The following is a 26,669-nucleotide window of genomic DNA, read 5'->3' on the forward strand; positions in this document are numbered from 1 at the left end:
GCGTACTTCCTGTGTTCCAAGTTGTTCGGTTTGCTAACGCTGCCCTTTTGCAGAATACCAGAAATGGATTCACTTTTATAAAGGGGGTTTATTTGGTTACACAGTTACAGTCTTAAGGCCATAAAGTGTCTAAGGTAATGCATTGATAATCGGGTACCTTCACTGGAGGATGGCCAACGGTGTCCGGAAAACCTCTGTTAGCTGGGAAGGCACGTGGCTGGCATCTGCTCTGGAGTTCTGGTTTCAAAATGGCTTTCTCCCAGGATGTTTCTCTGTAGGCTGCAGCAGTTCTCCAAAATGTCACTCTTAGCTGCTCTCAGGTTGTGTTTCCAAAATGGTGTTCTCCAAAATATCTCTGTGTCATCTTCTCAGGGCAGACTCTGGGCTAGTACCTCCAAAGCAGCAGCAAAACTCTGCTTTCAACTGCCATCTTCAAAATGTCTCTGTAAGTTGCAGCTTCTCCAAAATGTCCCTCTCAGTTGCTCTGAGTCCCTGTCTGTGAACTCCTTTATACCACTCCAGTGATCCAGTGAACACCCACCCTGAATGGGTGGGGTAACACCTCCATGGAAATTAACCAATCAAACGTTTCACTCACAGTTGATTGAGTCACATCTCCTTGGAAACACTCCATCAAAGGATTCCAATCTAATACGTCTGTCCCCACAAGATTGCGTCAAAGAACATGGCTTTTTCTGGGGGACATAATATATACACAAACTGGCACACAAGTGCTGTGTTAATTGGTTGCAGAATGGTTCCTAGCAGCGCCTTCGGTAAGTGGGAGCAGGTCTACCTCCTGGGGGACAAGGGTCAGGAAAGGACCTAGACTTCCACCTGAGTGCTTGAGGCCAAGAATCTGTTGGTTCTTCTTGGAATGCTGCGTTCCTTTGCACCCCCTTCTTTTCCTTTCCTACTCTGCCCCCAGCACCCAAGCGCCGTGCCTGGCTCTGAGTCAGAACTGACTGTGATGAGGAAGGAAGGAATTCCTGCCTTGCCATTCCCCGCTGGCTTGTGAGCACTTTGAGGACACCTTGTGTACTTGTGAGCACTTTGAGGACACCTTACGTACTTGCGAGCACTTTGAGGATGCCTAGTCTTGTGTACCCCCAACACTTAATTTAGCATCATGATTTTCACTTAGTGGGTGCTCGGGTCACATTTGTTCTTAGTCTTTCTGTAGGTGGGTTTGTGCATTGCTCCCAGTTTTCCCTGCAGAATCCATGGCATCTTAGGTTGTGAATTAAAGAGTAGACATGCCAAAGGACTGCTTTTATGAGCCGTCCCTGCCACTATTATAAACAAACACACTCTCTGAGGACAACTCAAGACTATAGCCGCTGGGGCCACCAAGGGGCAGCCGGTACTTTCCCATCAGAGCACCTGGCGTTTCAGCAGAATTGGTGCCGTTTTTATTGAGAATGAATTACTGTTTTTATTTCTTCCCAAAGACATTAAACAGGAATCAAATAGCTCATGAGATGATTCACTGGGGGTTTGCTTCCCAGTTTGAAACAACAACAATGGAAAAGTGTTTGGACTTGCGTGCTCAGCCGTAAGTGGACGCAAGGCAGGATTTGGCTGGAGCCATCCGTCTGGGAGCTCTGCCGCCAGCCCTTGTCACCAAGCGGACCTTGCCTTGCAAAGAGGAGCCTCTTGTTAGCGTGCACAAAACCCCGGGCATTTACAATGCCATTTCTTCTCACAGTCAGATTCTACCCAAGATGTGTTAGAACATGGCCCAGTCGTGTGCATTTGGGGCACATGAATTCAGAATTTGGAAGTGGCTCATTTAGGGCCCATGAATAGAAAATTTAGTCATCATTCTGCTGGACCTGGCAGAAACTGAGCTTTTTACCACCTACTGGGAGACCAGCTAAGCAAATGGCTTTGCCAAACAAAACCCTAGCAAGCGGGACCATTAATTCCCATTTAACTGAGCAAACTTCTCGGGTACTTCGGAAGCCACTGCTGGGGATTGACTCAAAGACATATTTTTAGAGCTAGGAAATGTCTTCAGGAATCACTGTCCTAACTCATATTTTACAGAGGAGGATCTAGTGATGCGATTTGTCCGCGGAAAGGCTTCTGACCCCTTTCTGAGATTGAGAATAATAGGTATGCTGATATTAGTAATTCTCATGTGCCCATTAAACATTAAACACACCCACACTTGTATTTTACAGCACTATGTTGTTTCAGTCATGACCCTTTTACTGGAAAAATAATTCAAAGACATTCAAAAAAATTTTTTTTTTATTGATTCAGACTTCTAGTTTGAACTGCCCTTCACATAATTCATCTGACTCCACAGGGTTTGGCGGTGCTTTTTCTTCTTTCCCCCACCTGCCCGCCTCCCCACCTGCAGTGGGTTCCATGTTGTTAGTCCATCCATCGGCGGTGAGGATGGGTGGATAATGGCCAGAGCTCAGAGCAGGGGCGAGGTACCTGCTGGTGGTAGTTTCCCCAGAAGCTTGGGCCTGCAAATCATAGATGCAGCCCCCCCCAACCCCACCAGGGTAAAGTCCCCAGGCCTGGCCCTGCCCATCTCCCCAGCTGTTTCCCTCCCTTGTCCCCCAAATCAGCCTTCTCTAGATACACCCTACCCTGCCATCCCCTCTGCACACACCGTGGATTCTTCCTGACACCCCACTTCCATCCCTTCCCCCTTCCCATCCTGCAGGAGCTCAGGCAGCAGCCCTGGAGGCCTCCCCGCCCCTGCCCGGCCTGCGGGGCCTTGGGCCAGCCTCTCTGCAGCACCCCGGGGTGAGCTCCTGAGGTCAGGCCGACAGTTCTCTCTTTACGTTTTCAGTAACTAAATACAATATCTCTTCAGGCTTCAGAAAGTGCATCAAATATTTGTGGAAGGAATGCATGAATTAAAAACACAGGCCATAGTATTTTCTTGAGGAACCGAAAATTTCCAGGGGGCATATCGTTGTCATCCCCTACCCAGAGGTGCCGAGAAGCCCTTTACTCTGTGACCAACACAGACGGTCAGTGGTGAGGGGACCGCAGAGGCCTTAGGCTCTGTCCTCACACCAGTGCCAAGGAGGGTGGCGTCAGGGGGTGTGTGTGAGAGAGAGAAAGAGAGGATGGCTGGAAGTAACCCTTTCCAGGCACCCATCTGACCTGCCCAGATTGCTTCAAAATGCTGGTGTGTAATGGTGAAGCCAAGCCTACTTAAATTGTGCCTAAGAGTCTCCCCCAGAGAACCTCTTTTGTTGCTCAGATGTGACCTCTCTCTCTCTCTAAGCCAGTTCGGCAGGTGGACTCACTGCCCTCCCCATATGTGGGACCTGACTCCCAGGGGTTTAAATCTCCCTGGCAATGTGGGACATGACTCCCAGGGATGAACCTGGACCCAGCATCATGGGATTGAGAAAGCATTCTTGACCAAAAGGGGAAAGAGAAATGAAACAAAATACAATTTAAGTGGCTGAGAGACTTCAAACTAGATCTGAGAAGTCAATCTGGAGGTTATTCTTATGCATTATTTAGATTATCACTTTTTAGTTTCTAGTGTATTAGAATAGCTAGAAGGAAATACCTGAATCTGTGGAACTGTAATCCAGTAGGCTTGATTCTCGATGATTGGGTAACTATGTAGCTTTTATCGTATCACTGTGTGACTGTGGGAGCCTAGTGGGTGACACTCTCTTTATCCAGTGTATGGGCAGATGAGTAATAAAATTAAGACAAAAAAACTGTATAAATGATAGGGGGGGATAAGGGGTATGGGATGTTTTGAGGGTTTTTTATTTTTATTTTTTCATTTTTTAAAATTTTTATTATTTTGGGGGGGATAGTGAGAATTTTCTAAGATTGATTGTGGTGATGAATGCACAAATATGTGATGACACTGTGAGCCGTTGATTGTATACTTTGGATGGATTATATGGTGTGTGAATATATCTCAATAAAATTGCATTTAAATAAAAAAAAAGAAGCTTCCTCTGATCTCCACACTGTGAAATGAGGATTCTAGTATTCTGCCAGTTAAATTGAATCAGATACCACAAGTACAACTCTAAAAATTATAACAGAAAATTATTCTGTAAATATTAAATTTTCTTGTTCCCATAATGGGAACATACTAGATGGAAATAACCTTCCATTACAATGGTTATTTCAGAATAAAGCTACACAAAAGCAAAAATAAGAAAAAAAAAAATGCTGGGGTGTACTCTGTGAAAATTTCAGACCATTTCTCTCAGCATTTGCAAAATTCTCTCTTCTTTCAGAAAACCCAGCCCCATGGCATGAAAACAGGATTCTGTATATTCTTTTTTTTTTCCCACTTGTTTAATGCTCTGTTGTTGTTTTGTTGTTTTTGTCATTTTAACCATTTTTAAATGTACAATTCAGTGGCATTAATTCCATTTGCAGTGTTGTGCAACCATCACTGTTATCTGTGCCCAAAGTTTTTCATCACCTCGAAACAGAAACTCTGTCCCCGTAAGTAATGACTTCCTATTCCTCTCCCCCACCCCTGCCTCAGCCCCTGGAAACTCTACTTTCTGTCTCTATGAATTTGCCTGTTCTAGACATTTCGTATCAGTGAGATCATACGACGTGTGTCCTTTTGTGTCTGGCTTATTTCACTCAACGTGATGTCTTCAAGTTTCATCCACACTGTTGCAGGTATCAGGACTTCATTCCTTTCTACGGCTGGATAATACTCCATTGTGTGTACGTACCACATTTTATTTGTCCATCCATCTGTTGATGGGCACTTGGGTTGCTTCCAATGCTGTACACCCTTTTAAATGGACCAAAGCCAGTTAGAAGCCCCAGTCTCCCCCGGAGACAGACAGATTGCCATTAGAGAGAAGACGTTCCTCTCTCTGAGATGCCACTGTGGCTGGAAACACTTGGTGTGCAGGACCAGCTTGCCGTCCCCAGGGCTGAGCCAGCTGTGCACCCCAGGCAGTCTGAGCTGGCCCTTAGGCTCTACCTTGCTACCGCATGATTGGGTTTCTGCCAATCCATCATTTTCCCCTTAACATGAGTGGGAATTCCACTGGCCCCGCCCCCAGCCAGATGTTTGTGGGCCACTGGGACCCCGGGATCTCTGTCCACCTGAAGCGCGAGGATCAGGTTTTCTTACCACCGTGCTGGCCATGCCAATCAAGGGCGGTCTGCAAGAAAGTGCGGGAAACTGCGCTCAGACTGTGAACTCCATCTTGCTAGTCCAGTCCTGTTAAATATTGTGGTTAAGCTCCTTGAGTGTGTCTGGTATTTCTTTAATCAGAAAAGCTGTGAAAATACCCCCGTATATTTGATGCTTTCAATTTGTCAAAGTCCTTTTATAGCCTTCAAGTCCTTTCTTCCTCACAGCTGCACCGTAAAGTCAATGTGGCAGGGATCTTACAGTCAAGGAAACTGAGGTCCAGAGAAGTTACGTGACAGCCACGGCCATGTGGCTCGGGAGCACGGAGGCTGGCAGGAGCCCCGGGCTCCTTTGTACACAGCCACGGGTCCTTGCAGTAATCCCCGCAGCTGGTTTTTTGGGATTTTACAGCTGGCCCATTTTACAGAGGAGCAGACGGGGCACAGAGACCCGGAATCGGAGCCTGCCCCAGCTGTGTCCGCTCCGGGGTGAGATGGGGTGGTGGAACAAAGCGGGTACTGGCACCGGCTGCCTGCCAGGGCCGGGTTAGTCCGGGTTAGTCCGTTTCGCTCCAGCTGGGGTGAGGATGTTGCCCTTTGGGGAAGGGTCATTGCTCACATCCTGGGCAGGGGCGGCAGGGTGGAATTACGGACTTAATTCTGCCATTTGACGTGCAGACATTTCCCAGAGCTCACTTCCCTAATTGAGTCATGCTGCAGCCGGGCACAAGTAGCCCAGAGGAGTTTACTCCAAAATGTGTAAGGGGGTGACCTGCCAAATCACCCCACATAATCAGCACAGCTGAGCCGGGGCAGGGGTGTGGGGTGCTCCATCAGATGCCAGCAGCCCCGTTCTCTCTCTGTCCCCCATCGGGCTCAGATCGGGCTTGGAGGGGCTGATGAAGGGGCATCTTTGACATCTCGGAGTGGCTCCCGCCCCAAGTGAGGCAGCAGTCTCCAACATACCGCGAACTCTTAAAATTCCTTTAAAAGGGCAGTGAACTTGTGGCACGCTGGGGGTCCCCGCGGATGAGAAGCTGGGTGACTCAGATGTTTGTGGGTTTCGACTTTTGTGCTTTTGTGGTGTGATGGACAGTTAATGGGGTCCCTGGGTCCGCCACTGGTGCAGGCGCGCTGAGGGGTTGGACGTGGCTGGAAGCAGTAGGGGTGCGGGCTTTGGGGTGTGCTGGGGCGGGAGGGGGCATTGCCAGCCCCCGCCTTCCAGCCCTGCATGGTTCTCTCCCTGTCCCCCTCCTCACTGCAGTCAACTTGCTGGTGTTCTGTGGTCGAGCCCAAAGCTAATGGTCCCACCTCGGATGGCAGGTGGGGAGGGGTTTGTAGCTGGGTCATCCCAGCATTGGGTGCGTTTGGGGTGCTGTCTCTGTCGCCACCCCTTGGCACACTGCTCCCTTTGTCTGCCCCACTGCGTGAACTCCCAGAGGCTCTGAGCCCCAGTTTGGACATAGCTTCTGTCCAACTTCAGCTCCACTCCTGGTACCCAGCGCTCGTGGGGTCCCCTAAGACTCTGTCCCATAGGTACGCATTGGGGAGCTTGTCCCCCCTCTGTGGGCACCTCCGAAAGAGTCCCCGTGCCTCATTCATCCTGCACTTCCCAGCCCTGGCCCAGAGGGGGCTCCTGGAAACATTTGAGTGTGTGAGTGAATGAATGAAGCAGGAGATTTCGCTCCTCTCTCCAGCCTGGGGCCTGCCGCCAAAAGCCCCAAATTCCCTTCTAGAGCAAGCCAGGAAGGCGCCGGGAGGAGGCAAAGGACGCCTCGGGCTCCACACCTGGAGTCTGACCCAGTTCTCTCAGGCCCCGCCTCTCCCCCAGGTGCCCATGTGCCCCCCTCCTCACCTGGCACCCTGCACCCTCCACCCCCCACCCCACCCCCTCCGGAACAGCATAAGACTCACAGGATAGACGTACATGGAGGCTTTTGCTTTAAGAAAAATCCTTTGGTCTCATTGTTTGGTCCTGCTTTCAAGTTTCCTTTTCCTGTTGCATTAGCAGATTTGGTGAGGGAGGGGGCATTTCTCCGTGGGAGCTCCTTTTCCTTTCCCCGGAGGCTCCTCGGTTTTGTCCGTCTGACTAACCTCCGTTCCCCCACTGGGGCGGCGGCTCAGACGGCCCCTCCTGGGGAGGCTCGGGTTGCAGCGGGGTCAGCCCTCGGGGCAAACGTCTGCAGGAGCCCGCTTAGAGGTCAGCGGCTGGCCAGGGCCGTGAGCCCCCCCTGGGGCGTCGAGGGGGACATGCAGCTGCAGATTTGTTCCCCCAGGAGGAGGAAGGCACTTTTGGTGACTGGACCCCAGACCCTCCCCCACGCCGCAGCTGTTCCTGGGCTGGGGTCGGGCTGTCTGGAGATTTCCAGGAGACCAAGTCTGGATGGTGGAACGTATCCTCTCGGAGCTGCAAACCTGAGCGAGAGAGCACGTGACTATCCTAAAGCCTGATGTTCCCTCTCAGGGTCCGTAATGCCAGAAGAGTCACCAGACATCAGGGCAAGGGGGCAGTCCACGGAGAGGGAACAGCAAATTCAAAGTCCCTGAGGCTAGAATTTACTTCGCAGGTTCGCCTTCAGGGATGAATGAGCTGTTCTCTTTCCTCCTGGAAGCTCAGAATCTAATGAGTTAACAAAGACAAGTAAATGATACAATGAAAGTTGAGGCCATAATAGAAAAATGTAAAAAGTGGTAATGGAAAGCAAAGGAAAGAGGAATTGTAGGGGGGCGCTGAGAAATGCATCCCTGAGGAGGTGACATTTGAGTTGGGCCTTAGTGGATGCGTAAGAGTTCGCTGAGGTGAGCACATGGATGGACTGGTGTTTGCCAAAGGTGCAAGTGTGCACGGAGAGCCACCTGCATATTTTCTGCAAGAGAAAGAACATTCTTTTCCCCACATGCCCCCCACCCCCAGCCTCATTTATGGCATTTCAACTTACTCCCCCTTCCTTGGGAGGGTGAAAAGCGGAATGTGGTTCAAGACAGGGTGAGATTTCTATACCCTATCCTAATTAGGATCTTTCTTTTCTCTCTCTTTTTCTTTCTTTCCTTCTTTGTCTCTCTTTCTGTCTGTCTTGGCTGTGGGGAGCCATGGGGATTTTAAGCTGCTGGAAAGGGGTGCAGAACTCGGGGTGGTTTTCAGTTGGATTTTTCAACAGCCCTGGTCACTGGTTTGGAGCTGGAGCTGGTAAAACACTGTGAAGCAACAGGGTTTTCAGGAAGACCTTCGGAAACAGACTCCCGGAGGTCATGGGCTGGGTGTGGATCCAGCCACACCCTGTAACTGCTACAGAGAGAAACCTCTGCTTTCCCCAGGTCTGGCTTTTCCGGCTCAGAAGGGTGGGGGGGGGGAGCACCCCTCATTCTGCAGCCCCTCGCCCCCCATCACATCTTAGCCGGGGGTCAGCTCTGGGACTTCGTGGCCACCGGCCTCTAGTGAAGTCCCCTAAGCAAGCCCTGCTGGCGGGAAGTGGAAACCCAGGACTTGTGTGTCACTGTGAACGCAGACATGCTCTTTGACAGAGGGCACCGCGGGTGCAAGGAACAAAGGAGGCCTCTTGGCACTGGTTTGTGGTTAACAATGGGCTCGTAAACAGGATGCTGGGGAACTGGAAAGAGCCACCGCCTGTGGCCTCAGATCCCCACAGCATCCCAGGGACCTTCCACCTGACAGCACCACACCCGGCACCGTCCACTGGAAATAAAATGCAAGCCACGCGAGCTGCGTCCTTGTGCAATTTTCACTTTTCTAGTAGCCACACTGAAAACGTAAAAAGAAACAGTTGACAATATGTTTAGCGCATTTATATCCACAGTGACATCATTTCAGCATGTAATCAACACAGAAAAGTTATGAATGAGATATTTTACATTCTTTTTTCTTTTTTTTTTTTTCATATCAGGTCTTCAGAATCCAGTGTGTGTGCTTTACACTGATGATACATTCCTGAATTCAGACTGGCCACATGTGGCCTGTTGCTCTATACAGGACAAAGCCTCCCTACTTATAGGTGGGGGCTGACGCACCTGAGTGGGTGCCAGTGGCAGCAGAGCGAGGCCCTGCAGGTGTGGCAGGTGGCCGGGAGCCTTCCCACCCCCTGCAGGCCCAGCGAAGGCACTGGTCGAATCTTGGTTGACAGAGGGTGTTGATGCCCCACCGAGGGGCACGGGGGCTCCCTTTGGAGTTAGGCCTGGTGCCGTATCTGACCCCATAAATGACTGTGGTTATTGTCTCTCCATTTCAAGTGCAGAGAGTGGGTGTAGCTGGCTGAAAATTCAGATTCCTATCCCCAAATTCTGATACAGATGGACCCAAGTCCCCACTTGGAGGCCGTAGGCTAGACCTTTCTAGAACAGGCCTGAACCTGCACAGCCTGCTCCCTGGCTGCAGCCCGAGTGGCCAGGCGGGGCTGCCCCGTACCCAGGCCACAGCCGGCACAGCCACTGGGAGGGGACTGGCCCCTCGGAGCCAAGGCTGCAGGTGGCTTGATCAGCACCTGCTTATTTGGAGGAGAGAAGGAAACACACCTGAGCTGCTTGTGGACATGCAGTTAGCCCTCTCGCTCGGTAGGATGTGGCTCAACCCAGGGCAAGAATTGAGTCTGCTGATGGGAAAGAAACAACCCAAACCCATCTTTCCTCTTTCCTACCTGCCCTCTCCACCTCCCTGCAGAACAAGTTTTTCCCTCAAATGAACCTTTTGGTCTTTAAGTTAAAATTCAAAACAAATGCTCCTCCAGCCTCTTCCTGGGTCTTTTTTTTTTTTTTTTTCTTTTTCCAGTGTGAATATTCTTTTACTCCTTTTTTCAATTAGAGAAGTTACAGGTTTACAGAAAAACCATGCAGAAAATATAGAGCTCCATATACCCCCTCACACATACCGTGTTCCCTATTATTTACACTTGGCAGGAGTGCCCCTTGCCTTTTATAAAGAGCTGTATTCCCTGCCTCTCCCATCATCTTCCCTCTTAAGCGTTTCCAAGTCTGACTGGCCCGGCTGGCTTTGGAGAATGAATTTGATGAAAGCATTTTAGAGGAACGGTTTGAAATGTCGACTGACGCCATTAGCCAGCTGGATCCTGGGCTGCGATTCAGGGGCTATTGGAGCACTTAGTTCCTTGGAGCTTCACCACGCAGCCGACTGAACTGTGCCATTTAAAAAGCTTTAGTTTGCAGGCAATACCTACTTGGGGTTCAGTATTTTTGTAGGGCTCCCCAATTACACGTTTTCTTTAAAAAAAAAAAAAAAAAACAAAGCAACAATTCCGCACATTAAGAACGATTATGGTAGCTGAGAAGCAGAGTAATGCATTAACTGCCTTCTCCATTTCTGCATTATGGTGGATTAAAATGCTGACTCTGATGCTCTCAGAAGGCTGTTTCTTGTCTGATCCCAGCCCTGCTTGAATGGGAATTTTTCCAAGCCGCGTAGGTGCTGGAGCTGCCCCTATACAGGTGCTTTCCTCACCCCACCACCCTTCTTGGAGTTGAAGGTCAGGCTTTCCAGAAAGCGAAGGCCATGGTGTCTGCCTAACGACCGTAGCCAGCCAGCCATTTCTGCTGGGAACACGAGTGGCAGCTTTCTGGTTTTGCAGAGAGGCTTGCTTTTTGTCATCATCTTCCCAGCCAACCAGGCATCAACACGGTTAGTTCGTTTGCTTAGTTAATAATGGGGGTCACTGCAGAAAGCACCTCCCCACCCGTGCCCGTCCCCTGCCAGGTTGCCTGCTCCCGGCTCAAGAGCCTCCAGGAGAGAGCGAAAGTGAGGTTCTTACTAAATATTTCAGCTGGGCCCTTGGTTAAGTGTGTGTGGGCTGCCCGGCCAGTGCCTGGGAGTGCACGCGAGGCCGACAGATTTATTTGGCATTTGTGGGCTCCATTTAACGACCTTGTAAAAGTTATAGTGGGGAGGCCATTTTGTGAAACCGTCCTGGCAGGCGAGCTTAGGGGCGAGGTAGCGGAGACGGACACCAGCTGAAAGCACCCGGGGTGGCCCCCGTCACTGCCCATGGATCTTGGCACTCACAGGGCCCCAGGAAGGCGGCCTGGCAGCCCCCTGCCTCCAGGCGGTGCAGTGCAGAGGGAAAGAGCTCCGGCTTTCACACCTGCATCCCAGCCCAGCCCTGCTACCCACCAGCACCCAGCCCAGCGGGGCCTCAGTTTCTTTGTCTCTAAAATGGAGCGGTTACTGCCTCCTCCCAGCCTTGCCAGGCCATTCAGCACCCCCTGGCATGATCCCACCTTCCCAGCTTCTGGAATCTTTGCTGGGTGCTCCCCAGACACAGCCTGCATAAGTCAAGGCTCTGTCGGCCTTTAAATTCTTCATCATTCAGTTTGCTTTTTCAAATGCAGTTTTATTGAGATGTATTCACACACCATACAATCCATTCGAACTATACAATCAGTGGCTTACAGTATCATCACATAGTTGTGCATTCATCACTATGATCAATTTTAGAACATTTTCATTACTCCAAAAGGAAATAAAAAAGAAAACCTCAAGCATCCCATATCCCATATGCCCCCCTACTATCGGGACACTTTTTATGTCCCATCCTGTAAGCCTAAGGAGCCTGCAGGTGCCTTGAGAATGGGCACCTGCACCCCAGCCTTCGGCCCAGGATTCTGCATTCAGAGAGCCCCCCTGGACTGGAAAACACTGAGCACCAACTCCGCACCCAGCCTGGCACCAGGCCCTCAGAACATACAGAGGGAAAATGGTCTGTGCTCCTGGGGCTCCGTATTTTGGGGAACAAAGCACCTGCTTGCAGACACATGAGCAGAGGCGTGCACACGAAGATGGTCACAGTGCAGGATGCACTAAAGCACAGGGTGGTTTGCAGACAGCATGTTTCTGGGGAGTTCTCGGGGAATGTGGAACCACCTTCCTGGACATCCTTCCCTCTCTTGGTAGGTGAAAGGGTTTCCCATTTCTAATAGGGAAACAGGAATCCTGGGCATTGGGACATCTGAGCCCAGAAATCCCAGAATAGCAGAATCCTGTTTCCTGCCTGGAGTCGAGCCTGGTGGCCCCTTGCTGGTTGGGTGGAGCAAGTAGGCTGTGGGCTTTTCCTCCCTGGCATTCTGTGTTTTCCGTTGGTTCTTTACCCTACTTCCCTTCTCCAGAGTCTCTAGAGAATATTCTAGAGGAGAGTAGCCACCTGGCTGTGCCAAGCTGACGGGCAGGACCTCAGGCTCTCTGTTGGTCAGGCTGGCCAGTTGTCCTAACAAACAACCACAGTCCTGGTGCTTCACGCAATAAAGACACATTTCCTGCTCGTGTTTCCGCGGGCTGTGACGTGGGGAGAGGTGGGAGGCTCCGCTGCATGCAGTCGGGCAGAGATTAGGCTGCTGCTTTTGGGTGAATGACAGCTTTTCTCAACTAGGCTCTAGGAACGAAGTAAGCCCTGCTACTCAGAGGCATCCTCTTCTGTGCACCTAAAGCAATACGCGTTGTGGACCCACCTTGGGGGCATGGAGGAAATCGGCACGCCAGTCATTTGCTGGGTGCTGGGGTTCAGATGAGGGAGGCTGGGCATGACAGGTGTTCTGGTTTGCTAATGCTGCCGGAATGCAAAACACCAGAACTGGATGGGCTTTTATGAAAGGGGTTTATTTGGTTACACAGTTACATTCTTAAAGCCATAAAGTGTCCAAAATAACACATCAACAATCAGGTACCTTCACTGGAGGATGGCTGATGGCGTCCGGAAAACCTCTGTTAACTGGGAAGGCACGTGGCCGGCATCAGCTCCAAGTTCTGGTTTCAAAATGGCTTTCTCCCAGGACGTTCCTCTCTAGGCTGCAGTTCCTCCAAAATGTCACTCTCAGTTGCTCTTGGGGCATTTGTCCTCTGTTAGCTTTTCCAGAGCAAGTCTGCTTTCAACGGCCGTCTCCAAAATGTCTCTGTAAGCTGAAGCTCCTCTCTCATTTCCTGTGCTTTCTTCCAAGTGTCCCTCTTGGCTGTAGCTCCTCTGCAAAATGTCACTCACAGCTGCACTGAGTTCCTTCTGTTTGTCAGCTCATTTATGTGGCTCCACTGATCAAGACCCACCCTGAATGGGTGGGGCCATGCCTCCTTGGAAATATCTCATCAGAGTTATCACCTACAGTTGGGTGGGGCTCATTTCCATGCAAACAACCTAATCCAAACTTAATCCCCACTAATGTGTCTGCCCCACAAGATTATATCAAAGAATATGGCTTTTTCTGGGGGACATAATACATTGAAACCAGCACAACAGGTTATAGGGTCTGGGGTGCCCAGAGTCTCTGAGGCCTCCGTGGGTACTCCGTGTCCGGCTGGCAGGCAGGACAGAGCGTCGAAGGCTGCAACGGGGAGCTCACTCCCTCCCATATCCCCTGAGCCAGAACAGCCTCCTGGCCCCACCTGGCTGCTGGGGAGCCCAGGACATGCCAGCTACCTGGCAGAAAAGGTAGCTGGGGACAGAGGACCGTACAGTAGCCCGTCCCAACCTCTGTTTCCCACACTGACCTTCAAATTAGACTCCCCATATCCATTTCCAGCTTCGCGCTCTCCCCCACCTTCCGAGGGACTGGTGACCTCCTGTTCTTGAGCACCCCGGGATTCTAGGGGGCGGCTCGCCCTCCTTCTCTGGTCCCCTCCCTCTGCAGGTGCCAAGGTTGCACCTTCCCTGCCCCCGCTTGGCCTCGTCACCTCTCTGCCACCTCCCCCATTGTGTGCTGGGGACGGACCTCACGCAGCTCATTGAACATGGGCTTTGTTTCCTGTTTCTTGTCCTTTTTATTTTGGGGCGGGGGGCGTTGAGGGGGGATTTTTTCAAGAGAAATGGGAGAACATACTCCACTTGGGGCCCCACCCTCTCCTGCTTTTCTGTGTTCTTCTAATGCTTTTATGCTGTTAGGCTCAGGACTTTAGAGAAGCAGACCTGTGGTGCCAGAGATGTTTTCATCAGCAGAATCCTTTCTCCGAAGGGATGAGATGCAGAACCCCATCACGTGGCACAGAGAAAAGGGCTGCTGCTCTGGATGATGCCTACTTGGGAGGCCCAGGGTCCTACCTTCTCCCCACCCTGTCCCTGTGCCCCCAACCCCCTAGGTGGGCCTCTTGGACTCCTAAAACACGGTTTGAAGGGCCATGTTTGGTCTCCATAGCATTTCCCCAAAAGCAGTCACCCGGGCTGGCCTGGAATACCAGCTTCTGCCTCTACAGTTAGCAAAACCTGAAAGCAGGTATTTATATGTGTGTCTATACAACAGCAAGAATACGCATTCCACCACTGCAGACACCCATTGAGATCAGAGAGAAGGAAGGGCGTGAGCGCTCTGCAGTGGAGGAGCCGGGAGGCAGGATTCGGCTGTCACTCTGCGCCTGCCCCCTGGACCTGAGTGGGAAGGAGATGGGAAAGGCTGAAGTGTCTCCCAGGCAGACCTAAATGTCCTCAGCCTATTGTTTTCTAGCAGTTGTGTTTACTGTCTTTTGCACTCTACATAATCTGGTACCTTCCTTTTTGTAAGCGTTTATTTCAGGCAGAAAAGGTGCTATGGCTTTGGCATTTCAATGGGATCTGTAAGAACATAAATCACAGATATATTTTGAGGCAAAAGGATACCAGGGTTCTGAGCAGGGACTCATTTTGCAGTGGGGTGAGTGGATTCCAAAAGGAGCAACTCTCAATTCTTGGAGCCTAGAATTTCACAGCAGATGTCTTATTTCCCCAATGCAAAGTGCAGGGATGCTAATTAGGGGGAAAGGCTGTCCCATTAATGAACGAAGATGGCCGGCCTGGTGCAGGCAGTCTGGCCTCCCTGGGCTCAGCCTCCCTGCTGGCTGCCTGCCCCGTGATGTGAGGGAGAGAACTGGGCTCGCCTGGGTTCAAGTCCTGGCTTCACCTCCCAGACGCCCTGGAGCTCTCTGGGGCTCAGTTTCCTTGTTGGTAGAGTGGGACTAATATATACATAAAATGTCTGAGGCTCACAGTCTGCAGGAGCTGCTTCTCATTGTCCCCTGAGAGTGTTCTGGAATGCTCTTTGCATGCTCGGTGTGGAGCCTATGTCCAGGAAGCCTCACTAACCAGAAGTGTCTGTCCATCTTTGCTCACCACCCAGCTTGCCCACTTGGTGGCTGGGGAAGCTTCTGGGAGAGTCGCCCAGGGAAGCTCACCGAGGGCCTGGGAGCCTTTGGACCCTGGTTTTCCCCGTGCACCCAGGAGGCTGGGGGTGGGCACCGACCACTCCCTCCCCTCAGAGGTGGCAGGAGGTGCTGAGGGCTCCCCGGAGGCTGGGGGAGGAGAGGCGGGGAGCAGGCAGGGCCACTGTGAAGGAGCAGCTGCAGGGTGGACATGTCCGGGTCCCCCGGCCCTGAGCCTCTGCTGACGGGATGGGCTCCTGCCTTGGAGCACCTGGGGGAGAGCCCGGGGATGGGCAGCCGGACCCCTGCCTGAGGCCCCAGCAGCAGCCGAAGCGGTTTCTCCCTCAGCCCATTGGGCTGCCCCTCAGGTCTTTGGGCAAGGGGCTTTGGCTGCAGGGCTGAAAGTGTGTCCAATTCTGGCCCCAGCAGTGTCCCCCTGGGTGTGTCAGTGGAGACAAACCTGCCACAAGGAGATGCACCCTGGGCATCTGTGCACCGTGTAGGAGCTGGGGACACAGCGTGGCCTGCCCAAGGGGGCAACCTGGGTGCGGAGCCGTTGCAGCCTGCGGTCATCCAGTTCTGAGGCTACGATGGAAGGACCCACGAGCTTGTGTAGGTGAGGCCCAGAGAACTGTCACAGTGACAGCAGACCCGGGTGGAACCCACACTCCAGACCTGGTCTAGAGCTCCTCCCAGTAAGAAAAAATTCTGAGCAGCTCTTTGGTTCTTTTTCCTCATCTGTCAGATATTTTGGTGGCAGCAACCTTTTGAGTTTTATATTTCCCTTTGCTTTTTATTTAGAAATCACCATTACGGTTTTGTCTATCTTCTGTTAGTTAACTGAGTTTCCAAAAGGACCAGTTTTAGTTTCCTGGGCTGCTCAAGCAAATACCATGCAATCGGTCAGCTTAAACAATGGGAATCTATTTGCTCACAGTTTTGAGGCTGAGAAAATGTCCAAATCGAGATGTCTTCAAGGCGATGCTTTCTCCCCAAAGACTGTGGCTTTCTGGGGCTGGCTGCCAGTGATCCTTGGTCCTTGGCTTTTCACATGGCGGTGTCTCTTGGTCTCTTCCTTCTCTTCCAGGTTCCCTTGATGTTCAGCTTCTGGCTGCTGCATCTGTGGCTTTCTCTGTGTGTGTGTGTTTGAATTTCATTCTCTTATAAAGGACTCCAGTAATAGGATTAAGACCCACCCTGACTGAGGTGGGCCACAATCTTAACTGGAGTCACCTCATCCGAAGGTCCTACTTACAATCGGTTCACACCCACAGGAATGGATTAGAGTTAAGAACATGTTTTTCTGGGGTACATACAGCTCCAAACCCCCACAAGGCCCAAAGTGGCATCCACTACATATTAAATTGAAAACTATTGCCATACTGCCCTATACGGAGGTTAGAAAACGAGCTTTAAGTATATTATTTAAAGTCATAAAGAGAAGCCAGAATGCGGTCGCAGTTGATTCGTCTGGGGGGGGGAGGTGGCGGCCGGTTGCCAAATCCTAGGCTCTCAGGATTGCTTGGAGGGTACCGGCGGCGGGGGCTCTTTCCCGGAGGCGAGGGCAAGGCGGGGGACTTGGCCAGGTCCCCGGCGGGGTGGCATGCAAAGTATGGAGGGCGGCGAGAAAGGAACAGGCGGGACACGTTTCTTTTTAGGGTGAAGAAACCAAGAGAGTTTATTAGGGGAGAGTACAAGCTTATATCGGGCGTTTAGAGGGCGGGGTAGCTGTAGAGGTTAAAGGCTTGGATTGGTTCTGAGAGGGCGAGGAGGTTGATTGAAAAGGGGCGAGAGTTGCTCCGGTAACGGTGTCTGGCAACAATGTATGCGCATTGGTGGTGATGGGAGTTGCACTGGCAACGGGGAGTGTCCGGGCAAGATAAGGGGGTGGGGAAAAGGCGGTTCCCTCCGGCAAGCCTCCCCTAACAGTGGTATTTTGGGTGAGGAAATGGGGCCTGCCTCCGGCCTCACTTTCCCAGGCCCGGGGGGCTGCGGAGGGCGCTGTCGCCCGTGCCCACCACCCTCCCCAGGGGCTGATCAGGTCCCCCAGCCCAGGCCCGCCAAGTTGAAGCACGTAATCAGTGTCCCGCACCAGAACACACACATACACACACACAAATGTGTATATGAAGCTAATAAAACCAGGAGGGGGCAAAGAAGGGAGGAGGTGGCAGGCAGTAAAGGTGAGATACTTTTATTGTCTCAGCTAACAGGAATTCAGAAGATACTGTTTAGTGTTCATAAATGCAGAAGCAGTTAAGTTAAAAGTGGTTATCTCTGGGGCTGGAGTGGGAGACTTTTGCTTGTTTTCTATTCTTTGGTATGCTTTAAATATTAGTAAACCATGTATATGTATTATTCTTACAATAAGGAAATAAAAATAAAAGTAGGCAGTGAGGTGAAAGCTGTGTTAATATCAGGCAGTAATATCAGCCCAGGACCAGTTTCTTCTGCAGGCCTGACGGAACCCTCCCCACCTGGTGTGGATTTCAAAGGAGCAGAGTTCTGCATTCCCACAGCTGGATATGTTAATATTACATTATATTCCTTCAGTGCAAAGTGTATTTTGCCACTTGGCAGGGGCCACACACCAACAATTATCCATTACAGACTCATTTACTGCTTAGTTCTGGATCCTTCCCCGACAGGATTTTCAGAGGCAAAATAAAGGCAGGGCCTCCTTTTGCTGGACCCTGTTCTAAGGATAAAAAAACGGAAAGCTGTGCCTGGGGGAGAAAAGAGCTGCTGGGAATGAAGGGTCTGGGGGCTTCATTTCTACCTGGCAACTCAACCTTGAGCTGTTGGGGCTGAGAAGACAAGGATTTACTTGAATCCACCCTGCCCTCCCCAACTCATCTAGGCCACAGTGGGCTTTCCATAAACACCTCATTTCATTGATTTTAAGTTGCAATTTTTTTTCATGTTTCCACATTCTTGAAGTCAGAATATGTCTGCCAATTCGTGGGTGGTGACCTGTCAAGGTTTAGTTGGAAGTGTCCTGACTTTGTTAAAACGGTGATGCATGTTAGTTACCACGGGCGGGACCTTGGATTTGCTGAAAGATGGTGATTGCACAAAGGATGGTCTGGTTTTCGGAGGGAGGGGAGGAGTTTCTCCAGGCCTTGGTGCAGGACAGGCAGGGGGCATCTCTCAGCCCTGCTCAGTGGCTGCAGGTCCCGGGGGGGCCCCAGCGACGCACCCGGCTGACGCCCCCCGTCCCGCAGGTGTAGCCGCCGCCCACCGTCATGGGCAAGCAGAACAGCAAGCTGCGGCCCGAGGTGCTGCAGGACCTGCGGGAGAACACGGAGTTCACGGACCACGAGCTGCAGGAGTGGTACAAGGGCTTCCTCAAGGACTGCCCCAGCGGCCACCTGACCGTGGACGAGTTCAAGAAGATCTACGCCAACTTCTTCCCCTACGGCGACGCCTCCAAGTTCGCGGAGCACGTCTTCCGCACCTTCGACACCAACGGCGACGGCACCATCGACTTCCGGGAGTTCATCATCGCGCTGAGCGTGACGTCGCGGGGCCGCCTGGAGCAGAAGCTCCGCTGGGCCTTCAGCATGTACGACCTGGACGGCAACGGCTACATCAGCCGCAGCGAGATGCTGGAGATCGTGCAGGTGCGGCCGGGCGCTGCTGGGCTCGGGGCCTGGACACCCCTTCCCAGGAGCAACCGACCGTTCCCGGCCCGTGTGCTCACTCTCCTTCTCTGGCCTGCCTTTTTTTTTTTTTTTTTAATCATTAATTATTTTTTATGCAATTTTATTGAGATATAACCACATGACATACAATCCTTTAACGTTGTTTACAGTGTGGTTATATACTTGTGCATTCATCACCGCAATCAAACTTTGAACATTTTCATTATCCAAAAGTTAAAGATTAAAATAAAAAAGAACATCCGAAACATCCCATTCCCCTCCTACCCCCCACTGGTCATTTACTTTTTTTTTAATACAGTTTAACTGAGATATATTCACACACCCTATACGAATCCACAGTGTACAATCAGTTATTCACAGCACCATCATACATTTCTGTGTTCAACACCAGAATCAATTTTTGAACCTTTTCCTTATGCTAAAATAAAAGCAAAAAAGAACACCCAAAACTTTCCATCCCCTCCATCCCACCCTATTCTTCATCTAATTTTTGTCCCCATTTTTCCACTCATCCATCCATGCACTGGATAAAGGGAATGTGAGTCTGGCCTGCTTTTTAAAGTGGACAGATGGCACATGGCTGGGTTGGTCCTTGCAAACAGCAGTGCTAAAAGCCAAGGTTTATTGATCATTTCCTATATACCAGGCCTGGGTCAAGCACTTGTATCTGTTTGCCCCTTCACCAACCCCGTAAGGTGGGTCATTCTCCCCATTTTGCAAAATCCAAGGCTCAGAGTGGTGATTTCCTAAGGTTACACAACTGAGAATTATAATGATTGGGAGGAACCCTTGATGTTTGTGGGCTACCTGCCAAGACCCTTGTAAACTTAAGAATGCAACACATAGCTCGTCATGTCCCCCAGGAACATGCAATTGTAAGGTTAGACAGAAACATTAAATGATCACTCAAGTAAATTATGCCACAAAAGTAACATGGCTTATGAAACCTCTTCTCTTGGGCTTCATTTCTATCGACAGCTCTAGCAGATGAGTTTGTACAGATGAGGCTTTTTTCCAGAAAGAATCCAAGTTTTGTTCACTTCACCAGGCTGCCTAAGTGTGTAATCGAGCGAGAGAACCACAGGGCCGGTTTAGTGGCCCGAAGCAGCCCCTCCCTGGCATCTCCCCTCTCGCCCCAACTCCTACAGCCTAGGGAATTCACTCTGGAACTCCAGAAGCGGTAGTCCCTACACCAAAGGAACTTCCGGGTTAAATCTCAAGCAAGAGGTATTAAATCCATAAACTCCTACACTGGCAGCAACTGGCCTAAGAAGTGACTAACCTGTTTCCCAGGTAGACAGGTTTCCACACAGTGTGGATAAAGTCACACGGGTGTGGGAAATTCTGTGGCTCACCTGTCACCACCTGGCTCACAGCTATAACCCATGGTGGAAACAAAAATCCTATATCCCAGTAATCATTAATCCCAGTCCACGTGTGAAGCCTTATCCTTTCCCAAACAGTTATGCCTGTCCCTGGCTGAGCAGATTGACCTGGCAAAAACCTAGGGCCACAGGTGGTACCCTTCAGAGCAGTGAGCAGCTGTGCCTCCTGCCCAGGTACAGTGACTCCGGGGTTTCCAGGCCCCCAAACCAAGTTCCCAAACCCTGAAAGCCTCCCCCTAGCACCTTTCATGGATCCCAGCTTGCTGGGTGGGGTTTCTCGTGGGACACGTGGTTGGCTACACCTTTCTCCAGAGGGATTGGTGTTTTAATACTCAGAAGCCCACGGGAGACTTTGGTGGTGGCTTTGCATCTGGCTCTGCACTTGGACGAGCCTATCTAAGGAAGACGTTCTTTCTGTATTCGGGGTGTGCAGAGAGGCCCTGAAATATACGCGGCCCAGTGGTGCACAGGAAGAGGACCCAGGCCTGGGCAGCCCCAGCAAACGGAGATGGGGCTGGAGTGAGAGTAGGGTAGTATAACATAATAGACATCTAGACACCCTGGGATCTTTCTTTAAAAAAAAAAAAATGCCCTGCTTTTAAAATATAATGACTCTCAGATTGTTGCTGTTATTAGTCTTGTTTTAGGAATGAAAATATTGATCTAGTCACTTCCACAGAGAGTACTCAGAAAATCCCTGCCATGGACTGCCCTTCCCCGTTGCAAGTTACTCTAATGAGCTGCCAGTTGCTGGCCTCCTCACTGCCTGACTACACACACACACACACACACACACACACACGTGCACACGCACACACACACACACGTGCACACGCACACACACACAGCAGGCACCTGCCCCGACACACACACACACACACACACACACACAGCAGGCACCTGCCCCGAACTGGCCTCTCGGACTTCCTCCTGGGGCTTTGAGTCCTGGCAGCGATGGCAGCTCAGCCCTCGGTTGGCAGCACCCTAAGGAGAGGGTCTGACCAGCCCGAGGAGGAGATCCCGGTGCTGCTGTCCTTTCTGGGGCTGGTTATGTGGTTTGCCCTTTTGAGTTTTAGGGGCTAAGTCTTTTTTTCCTAAACTGATGTAGAATCATCATATAGCAGAGTACACAAAGCCCATGGGCTTGTGATGAGTTTTCCCACATTTTTCCCAGCAGTGTAACCACCACCCACCCTGAGTCATCCCCAGCCCTCAGAAGCCTCCCTGAAGCCCCTTCTCCGGCATTCCCCCACCCTTAACCCTGGAGGTACCCCCATTCTTACACTGGAGATCTGTTCGGCCTGCTCCTGAACTTCACGTAAATGTGTCTGGAGTCTTTCCTTGGACATTCTGTCCATGAGATCAATCCCTCAGCGCTGCGGCGAGTAGCAGGGCCCGCTCTGTTCCTTGGGGAAGATTGCTGAGAGGCAACCCGTGTCCTGACCTCTCCCTGGCTTGCCGTGGGCTGGGGGGAAGCACTCTCCCCTGCCCTGTCCACCCAGAGACCTCAGGGCGTCTCTGAGCACACCTGTTCACCGTGTCTGTTCCACGTGCTCTCCGCAGGCCATATACAAGATGGTGTCCTCCGTGATGAAGATGCCCGAGGACGAGTCCACTCCGGAGAAACGGACGGACAAGATCTTCAGGCAGATGGACACGAACAATGACGGTAGGGGATGGGGTGGGGGGCGTGGTGCGTCTGGGCCACGCTGCTGGGGTCTGTCCCCTCTCCCCTCTGTGTCTGGGTTGAGGGAGGGGCCCAGGGTTGGCAGTCAGGACACACCTGTTCCTGGGTCCTGGCTTTCTCCCAGGGGCCCCTCTGAGCGGTGGTCTCCTCGCCTGTGAAATGGGGATAAAGATAGCCCGGGAGTGTGTTTGGGGGGGGGTTGGAATCAAAGGCCCAGGGTGGTGGGGTCTGGGAGCTGGGCGAGCCTCGCTGCCACCGTACGATGGACGTCTCCCCTGATGCCCCGGGGGCCAAGGAGCACTGTGAGAGCAACAGCTGTGCCCAGCTGTGAGCAGGGGGCCTCAGAGGGAGTAACGGGGCCCCAATTCTGGTCAACACTAGCCATGAGCTTCCGCAGAATCCAAGGAAGAAACTTGATGACCCCGTACTTCTCGTGGACTTTCTCAAGAAGAGTCACAGAGCGAGATCTGATTTGCCTCTGAACAATAAACGCACGCGATGTGTAGAAAAGAAAAGAAAAGAACCCCTGGATTGTGGTGGAGATTTAAGATAAGCTATTGCACAAACAAAACAAGTGTTTTGCAAACTCCAAAGTGCCGCCAAGGGTGCGTTGAAGGGCTCCTAAGCCTGGCAGGGAGACGAGGTTTGGGGTGTAACTTTTGGCAGCAGGGAGTGTACCAGACAGCAGGTTAGCAGCTTTCAAAACACGTTCACACATAAAACAGGCAGCCTTGCGCCTGGCGTTGCCTCTGGGCTGATTTAAAACATGCTTTTTCCAGCCTCCTATGTAGCAAGGCGGAGGCTTTGGATTCTGACAGCCCCGCACGCGTCTGAGCCCTCCCGAGCCTCCGTTTACCCCTCTCTGGAATGGGGATCATAAATGCAATTGCATGTGGCCGTGAGGATTCAACAAGATAAGGTCCGTAACGCTCTCAGCACAGTGCTCGGGTCTCAGCAAATAGTAGCTGCCATTGCTAACCTCGCTGTGACCAAGGCCGCCCTGCCCCTTGACCTGTGACCCACCCAACGCAGCCCTGCACCGTCAGAGCGGGGAGCAGTGAGCAAGCAGTGAGCCTGGCCAAGTGCCGGAACATCAGCTCGTGCTCAGGGACCCCCCCACCCCCTTCCCTGTCCTGCTGCCCGCCAGGAGAGGAGGGCATGGTGCTTCCGGAAGACGATAATCTCCACAAGTCCCAGCAGCCCCCTCCCGGCAGCTCCAAGGCTCCCCCATCTGGATGCTGACCTGAGCTGACCCTGTCACCCTGCAGCTGGGAGGCCTGGGGGTGCAGGGAAGGACGGAGGATCCGCGTGGGCCTGGAGGGGACAGCCGGGCCTGCCTGGCAGCCTTGCTCCCCGTGGCTTTGAGCCCTGGGATGCTGAGGCCCCCCCCACACAACTAAGGAGACACGCACCCACTCCTGCCGCCTGGGGTGGCCGATAAAATTCACGGCCCACCCTGGAAGGTGGGTGACAAGGCCTGCTAGTGTGCCCTTCCCATCTCAGCACAGGAAGTGGCTGTCCCCACCATGTCCTGTTCCCAACCCTTTCCTTAGCCTAAAAAAAAAAAAAAAAAATCCATCTTTTAGTCTCTGTGTGGACAAGGGAAGCCGGCCTCACTGCTGGGGACCCAAAAGGAGGAAGCGTCCTTCTCCGGCCAGGGGCGGGAGGCCCCGGGGCAGGCTGGGTCCCTGCTGTGTCCCCTGCTGGGCCCCTGTCCTCATAGGATCCCGCTCCAGGCGCCCTGCTGACCCCTCAAGTGCGTCTCCCCACCTGGCCCTCCAGCAGCCCTTTGGGACAGGCTCCACCAGGACCCCATTTAGAGCTGAAGACCCTGAGACCCAGGAGGGTCTGTCACTGGCCCCTGACAGGAGAATGGGGAGCCCGGCTTGAGGCACTTCACTCCCTGCCGCTCGCCCCACGTGCCGGGCCCTGGCTGTGAGCTTTTACGTCATCGAAGTAAACATCATGATTCCATTGCACGGCCAAAGGGCCCAAAACACAGTCTGCAGGGCAGAGTCCACCACACGCCCGCATCTGCTGATCGTGTGTGTCCCCACCTGCCCGCTGGACACAAACGACGGTGGGACCTCAAGGTGCCTTGCCTGGGTTGGTCACGTTTAAGTGGGCACAGTTATAAAAGTGGGTGTCAGCTTCTGGGGTGCCAGAAGAAATGCAGCCGCAACCACAGCGTGAGCTCAGGTAGAGTGATTGTGTGAGGAGAAAATATGGTGAGCTGGAGGGCTCCCCCACTTCCCCGGCCCGGCACCCCTGAAGCCGGGTGGCAGGCGCCCGTGGGCCGCGCCCCCCACCCTGGGCCCACTCGCCTCACTCCGTGTCGGGAGAGGGACACACGCTTGTCCCGGGTGGTGGCTCTTCTGTGACGCACATTCCTACAGCACCTGAGTTTTAAAAATCACATTCCTAACTCCTCTTTCTGGAAGTCACAGGGTTGGGGCTGAAGGAGGGTCTGAAGACGAGGGGTAGGAGCCAGCTGGGCCCTTGGCACGACTCATATACTTTTTCCAGTCCTTACGGCCAATCTGTGGGGTGGGTGTGACGGAAGCGGTGAGCGAGATGCCAGGCTCGAGTAGCGGGTCCACACCGTGTGGCCCGCAAGGGGCAGAGCCGGAGGGCCAGGCTCCGTCCGTGGCCGGAAGCCCTGTCCTGGGCGGTGAGACCAGGGCTGTCTCGGGGCCCTCCACCCAGCATGGCCTTCTCAGCCCCGAGTTCTTTATGGAGTGGAGGCAAATGCCAGATTTTTCCTGGACAATTCTCTTCTTTCTTAATACGTAAAGAAGCAGAGTGACATTTAGAAAGATTTCAATTGCCCTCACTGGCCACATCCTTTCAGGGACCTGAAGCATTGCAGTGAGCAATGAAAGCAAAAAAACAGAAAAAAGTTTCCAGAAATGCTCACAAAGTGAGTGCAGAGATGTGTGCAGTCCAGCTATAGAGTTGGACAGAAACGGGTGCCCTGGCATGAAAGTTGTCCCCGCCCTCTTTGCAGGGACAAAGAGCAGTTGAGCACTGAGTAAATTCTGCCCTCTCCTGTCCTCCCTGCCCGCAGGCAAACTGTCCCTGGAAGAATTTATTAAAGGTGCCAAGAGTGACCCCTCCATCGTCCGCTTGCTGCAGTGCGACCCCAGCAGTGCCAGCCAGTTCTAGGAAATGGACAGTCGCAGAGCAGCACGGGCTCGTCTCGCTGTTGAAGCTTCGCTTGCAAACCTGGATGCCTCCTCAGTCATTCCCGCACTTCCGGAAACCCGGGGCCCAGGTGCCCCCAGTGCACCTGCCCGGCCCAGCTGGCTGCACCGCCCTCCTCCACCTGACCCGGGGGACCCTCCTCCCAGCCCTCCCCCATCCCAGCCTGCCCCCCACCCAAGGCGACTCACAGGGTTGGGTCTCCCCGCAGGGTCTCCCAGTCCCTGGCTCCCCAGGCACCCCTTCCCACAGGGAGCCCATAGCACCACCTGAAGATCCCAGGCCAAACTTCCCAAGACAGCGCAAGGCCAGCTAATTTATATCGTGATACCGAGTGACTGTCGGAAAGGTGGGGACAAAAACGGAGTGCGGGTAGACAAAGCCTCTCCTTTCCCGAGCATGGCTCCATCCGTCTCGTTCGTCTGTTTCCTCTGCCCCAAATGGCTTGCACATATATATACCGTGGTCTTCTTTCTTTTAATATATAAATTATATGTGAGGTGACACGACCTGTCCCTGGAGGTCCCATATTTAAATGCATCTGATCGCCCTTGAAGCGTGGTTTCCCCTCGTGGCCTGTGATCCCCCGAGCCCGGTTGTGTTGTGGTGTTGCCGCGTGCCCCCCCGCCTGTTCCGAGAGGCAGCGCATGTGTGCCCCCAGCCGCGGACACCCACTTACTGTCCGTGCCGTGAATGCGGTGTCTGTGCACGGTCTGTTCTCCCTGTCGATCAGTCTGGCATTTCCTGTCCTAAAACGATTAAATAAATGGAACTATCTGGATGTCGTGTTTGCCCATCAAAGCTGCCGTGCGGTGGTCGTGGCACACCGTGGCCGTCCGGGAAAGGCGGGCTTGCTGGACGACAGCTGTTGTTTGTAAACTCGGGCGCGCGTGTCCGTTCAGCCATCGTCGTGTCTATAAATCTGGCACAGCCTGTTCTTCAGCATCTGCCCAGTGCCAAAAAACAGTCGTGGGAATGATGACTGTGCTCTTGGCAGGTCCGTCTGGGGCGCTGTCTGCCTGCCCCCCGTCTCTGCTGCTCTGTGGTTTTAGCCGGCCTGGCGGCAGGGAAGGCACAAAGGGTAAGAGGAAAGAGCCAGGGGCAGAGGGCATCCCAGCGTGGCTGTGAGGGCACACAAGCCTGACTTCCCCTCCTGCCCTCCCCATGGCAGGCCGAATATTCTAGTCCCCACAGCAGAAAGTGCAATGGAAAGTGTTTAAATGATGGGGACGTTTACGTCTCATGTGCCAAGAGGTCCGAAGGCAGTGCGTCCTCAGCTTGGCTCATTCTGCAGCCCGACAGACCTACGTTCTCCCCGCTTTCCCCACTGCCCACCCCCCAACTCAAAGGGGCAGCTTTTATCCTCAAACTCAGCTCCTTGGTGGCCCAGCCTGGTGGCTGCAGTTCCAGGCAGCACCGCAGAATGTGATGTGAACATCCAGAAGCAGGAAAAGCAGCAACCAGATCTTCCATCCTTCCACTGAGGGGAGGAAACCTTCCGGAGTGCC

General features: G+C 52.6%; 1 protein-coding gene across 3 annotated transcripts in view; it reads left to right on the forward strand.

The window, feature by feature from the left end:
* HPCAL1 (hippocalcin like 1) overlaps nucleotides 1–25,942 on the forward strand; it is a 127,163-nt gene extending 101,221 nt beyond the window's left edge. For all 3 annotated transcript variants that reach the window (XM_037812514.1, XM_037812515.1, XM_037812513.1), the window contains exons 2-4: nucleotides 18,448–18,846; nucleotides 21,837–21,942; nucleotides 25,028–25,942. In XM_037812514.1, coding sequence (XP_037668442.1) covers nucleotides 18,469–18,846; nucleotides 21,837–21,942; nucleotides 25,028–25,125 — 582 coding nt within the window. In that variant the 5' untranslated portion in view covers nucleotides 18,448–18,468 and the 3' untranslated portion in view covers nucleotides 25,126–25,942. The remainder of the gene's footprint in view (nucleotides 1–18,447; nucleotides 18,847–21,836; nucleotides 21,943–25,027) is intronic.
* The last annotated feature ends 727 nt before the right edge of the window (nucleotides 25,943–26,669 follow it).

This window comes from Choloepus didactylus, chromosome 20 (assembly GCF_015220235.1).
Source record: "Choloepus didactylus isolate mChoDid1 chromosome 20, mChoDid1.pri, whole genome shotgun sequence".
Taxonomy (NCBI): domain Eukaryota; kingdom Metazoa; phylum Chordata; class Mammalia; order Pilosa; family Megalonychidae; genus Choloepus; species Choloepus didactylus.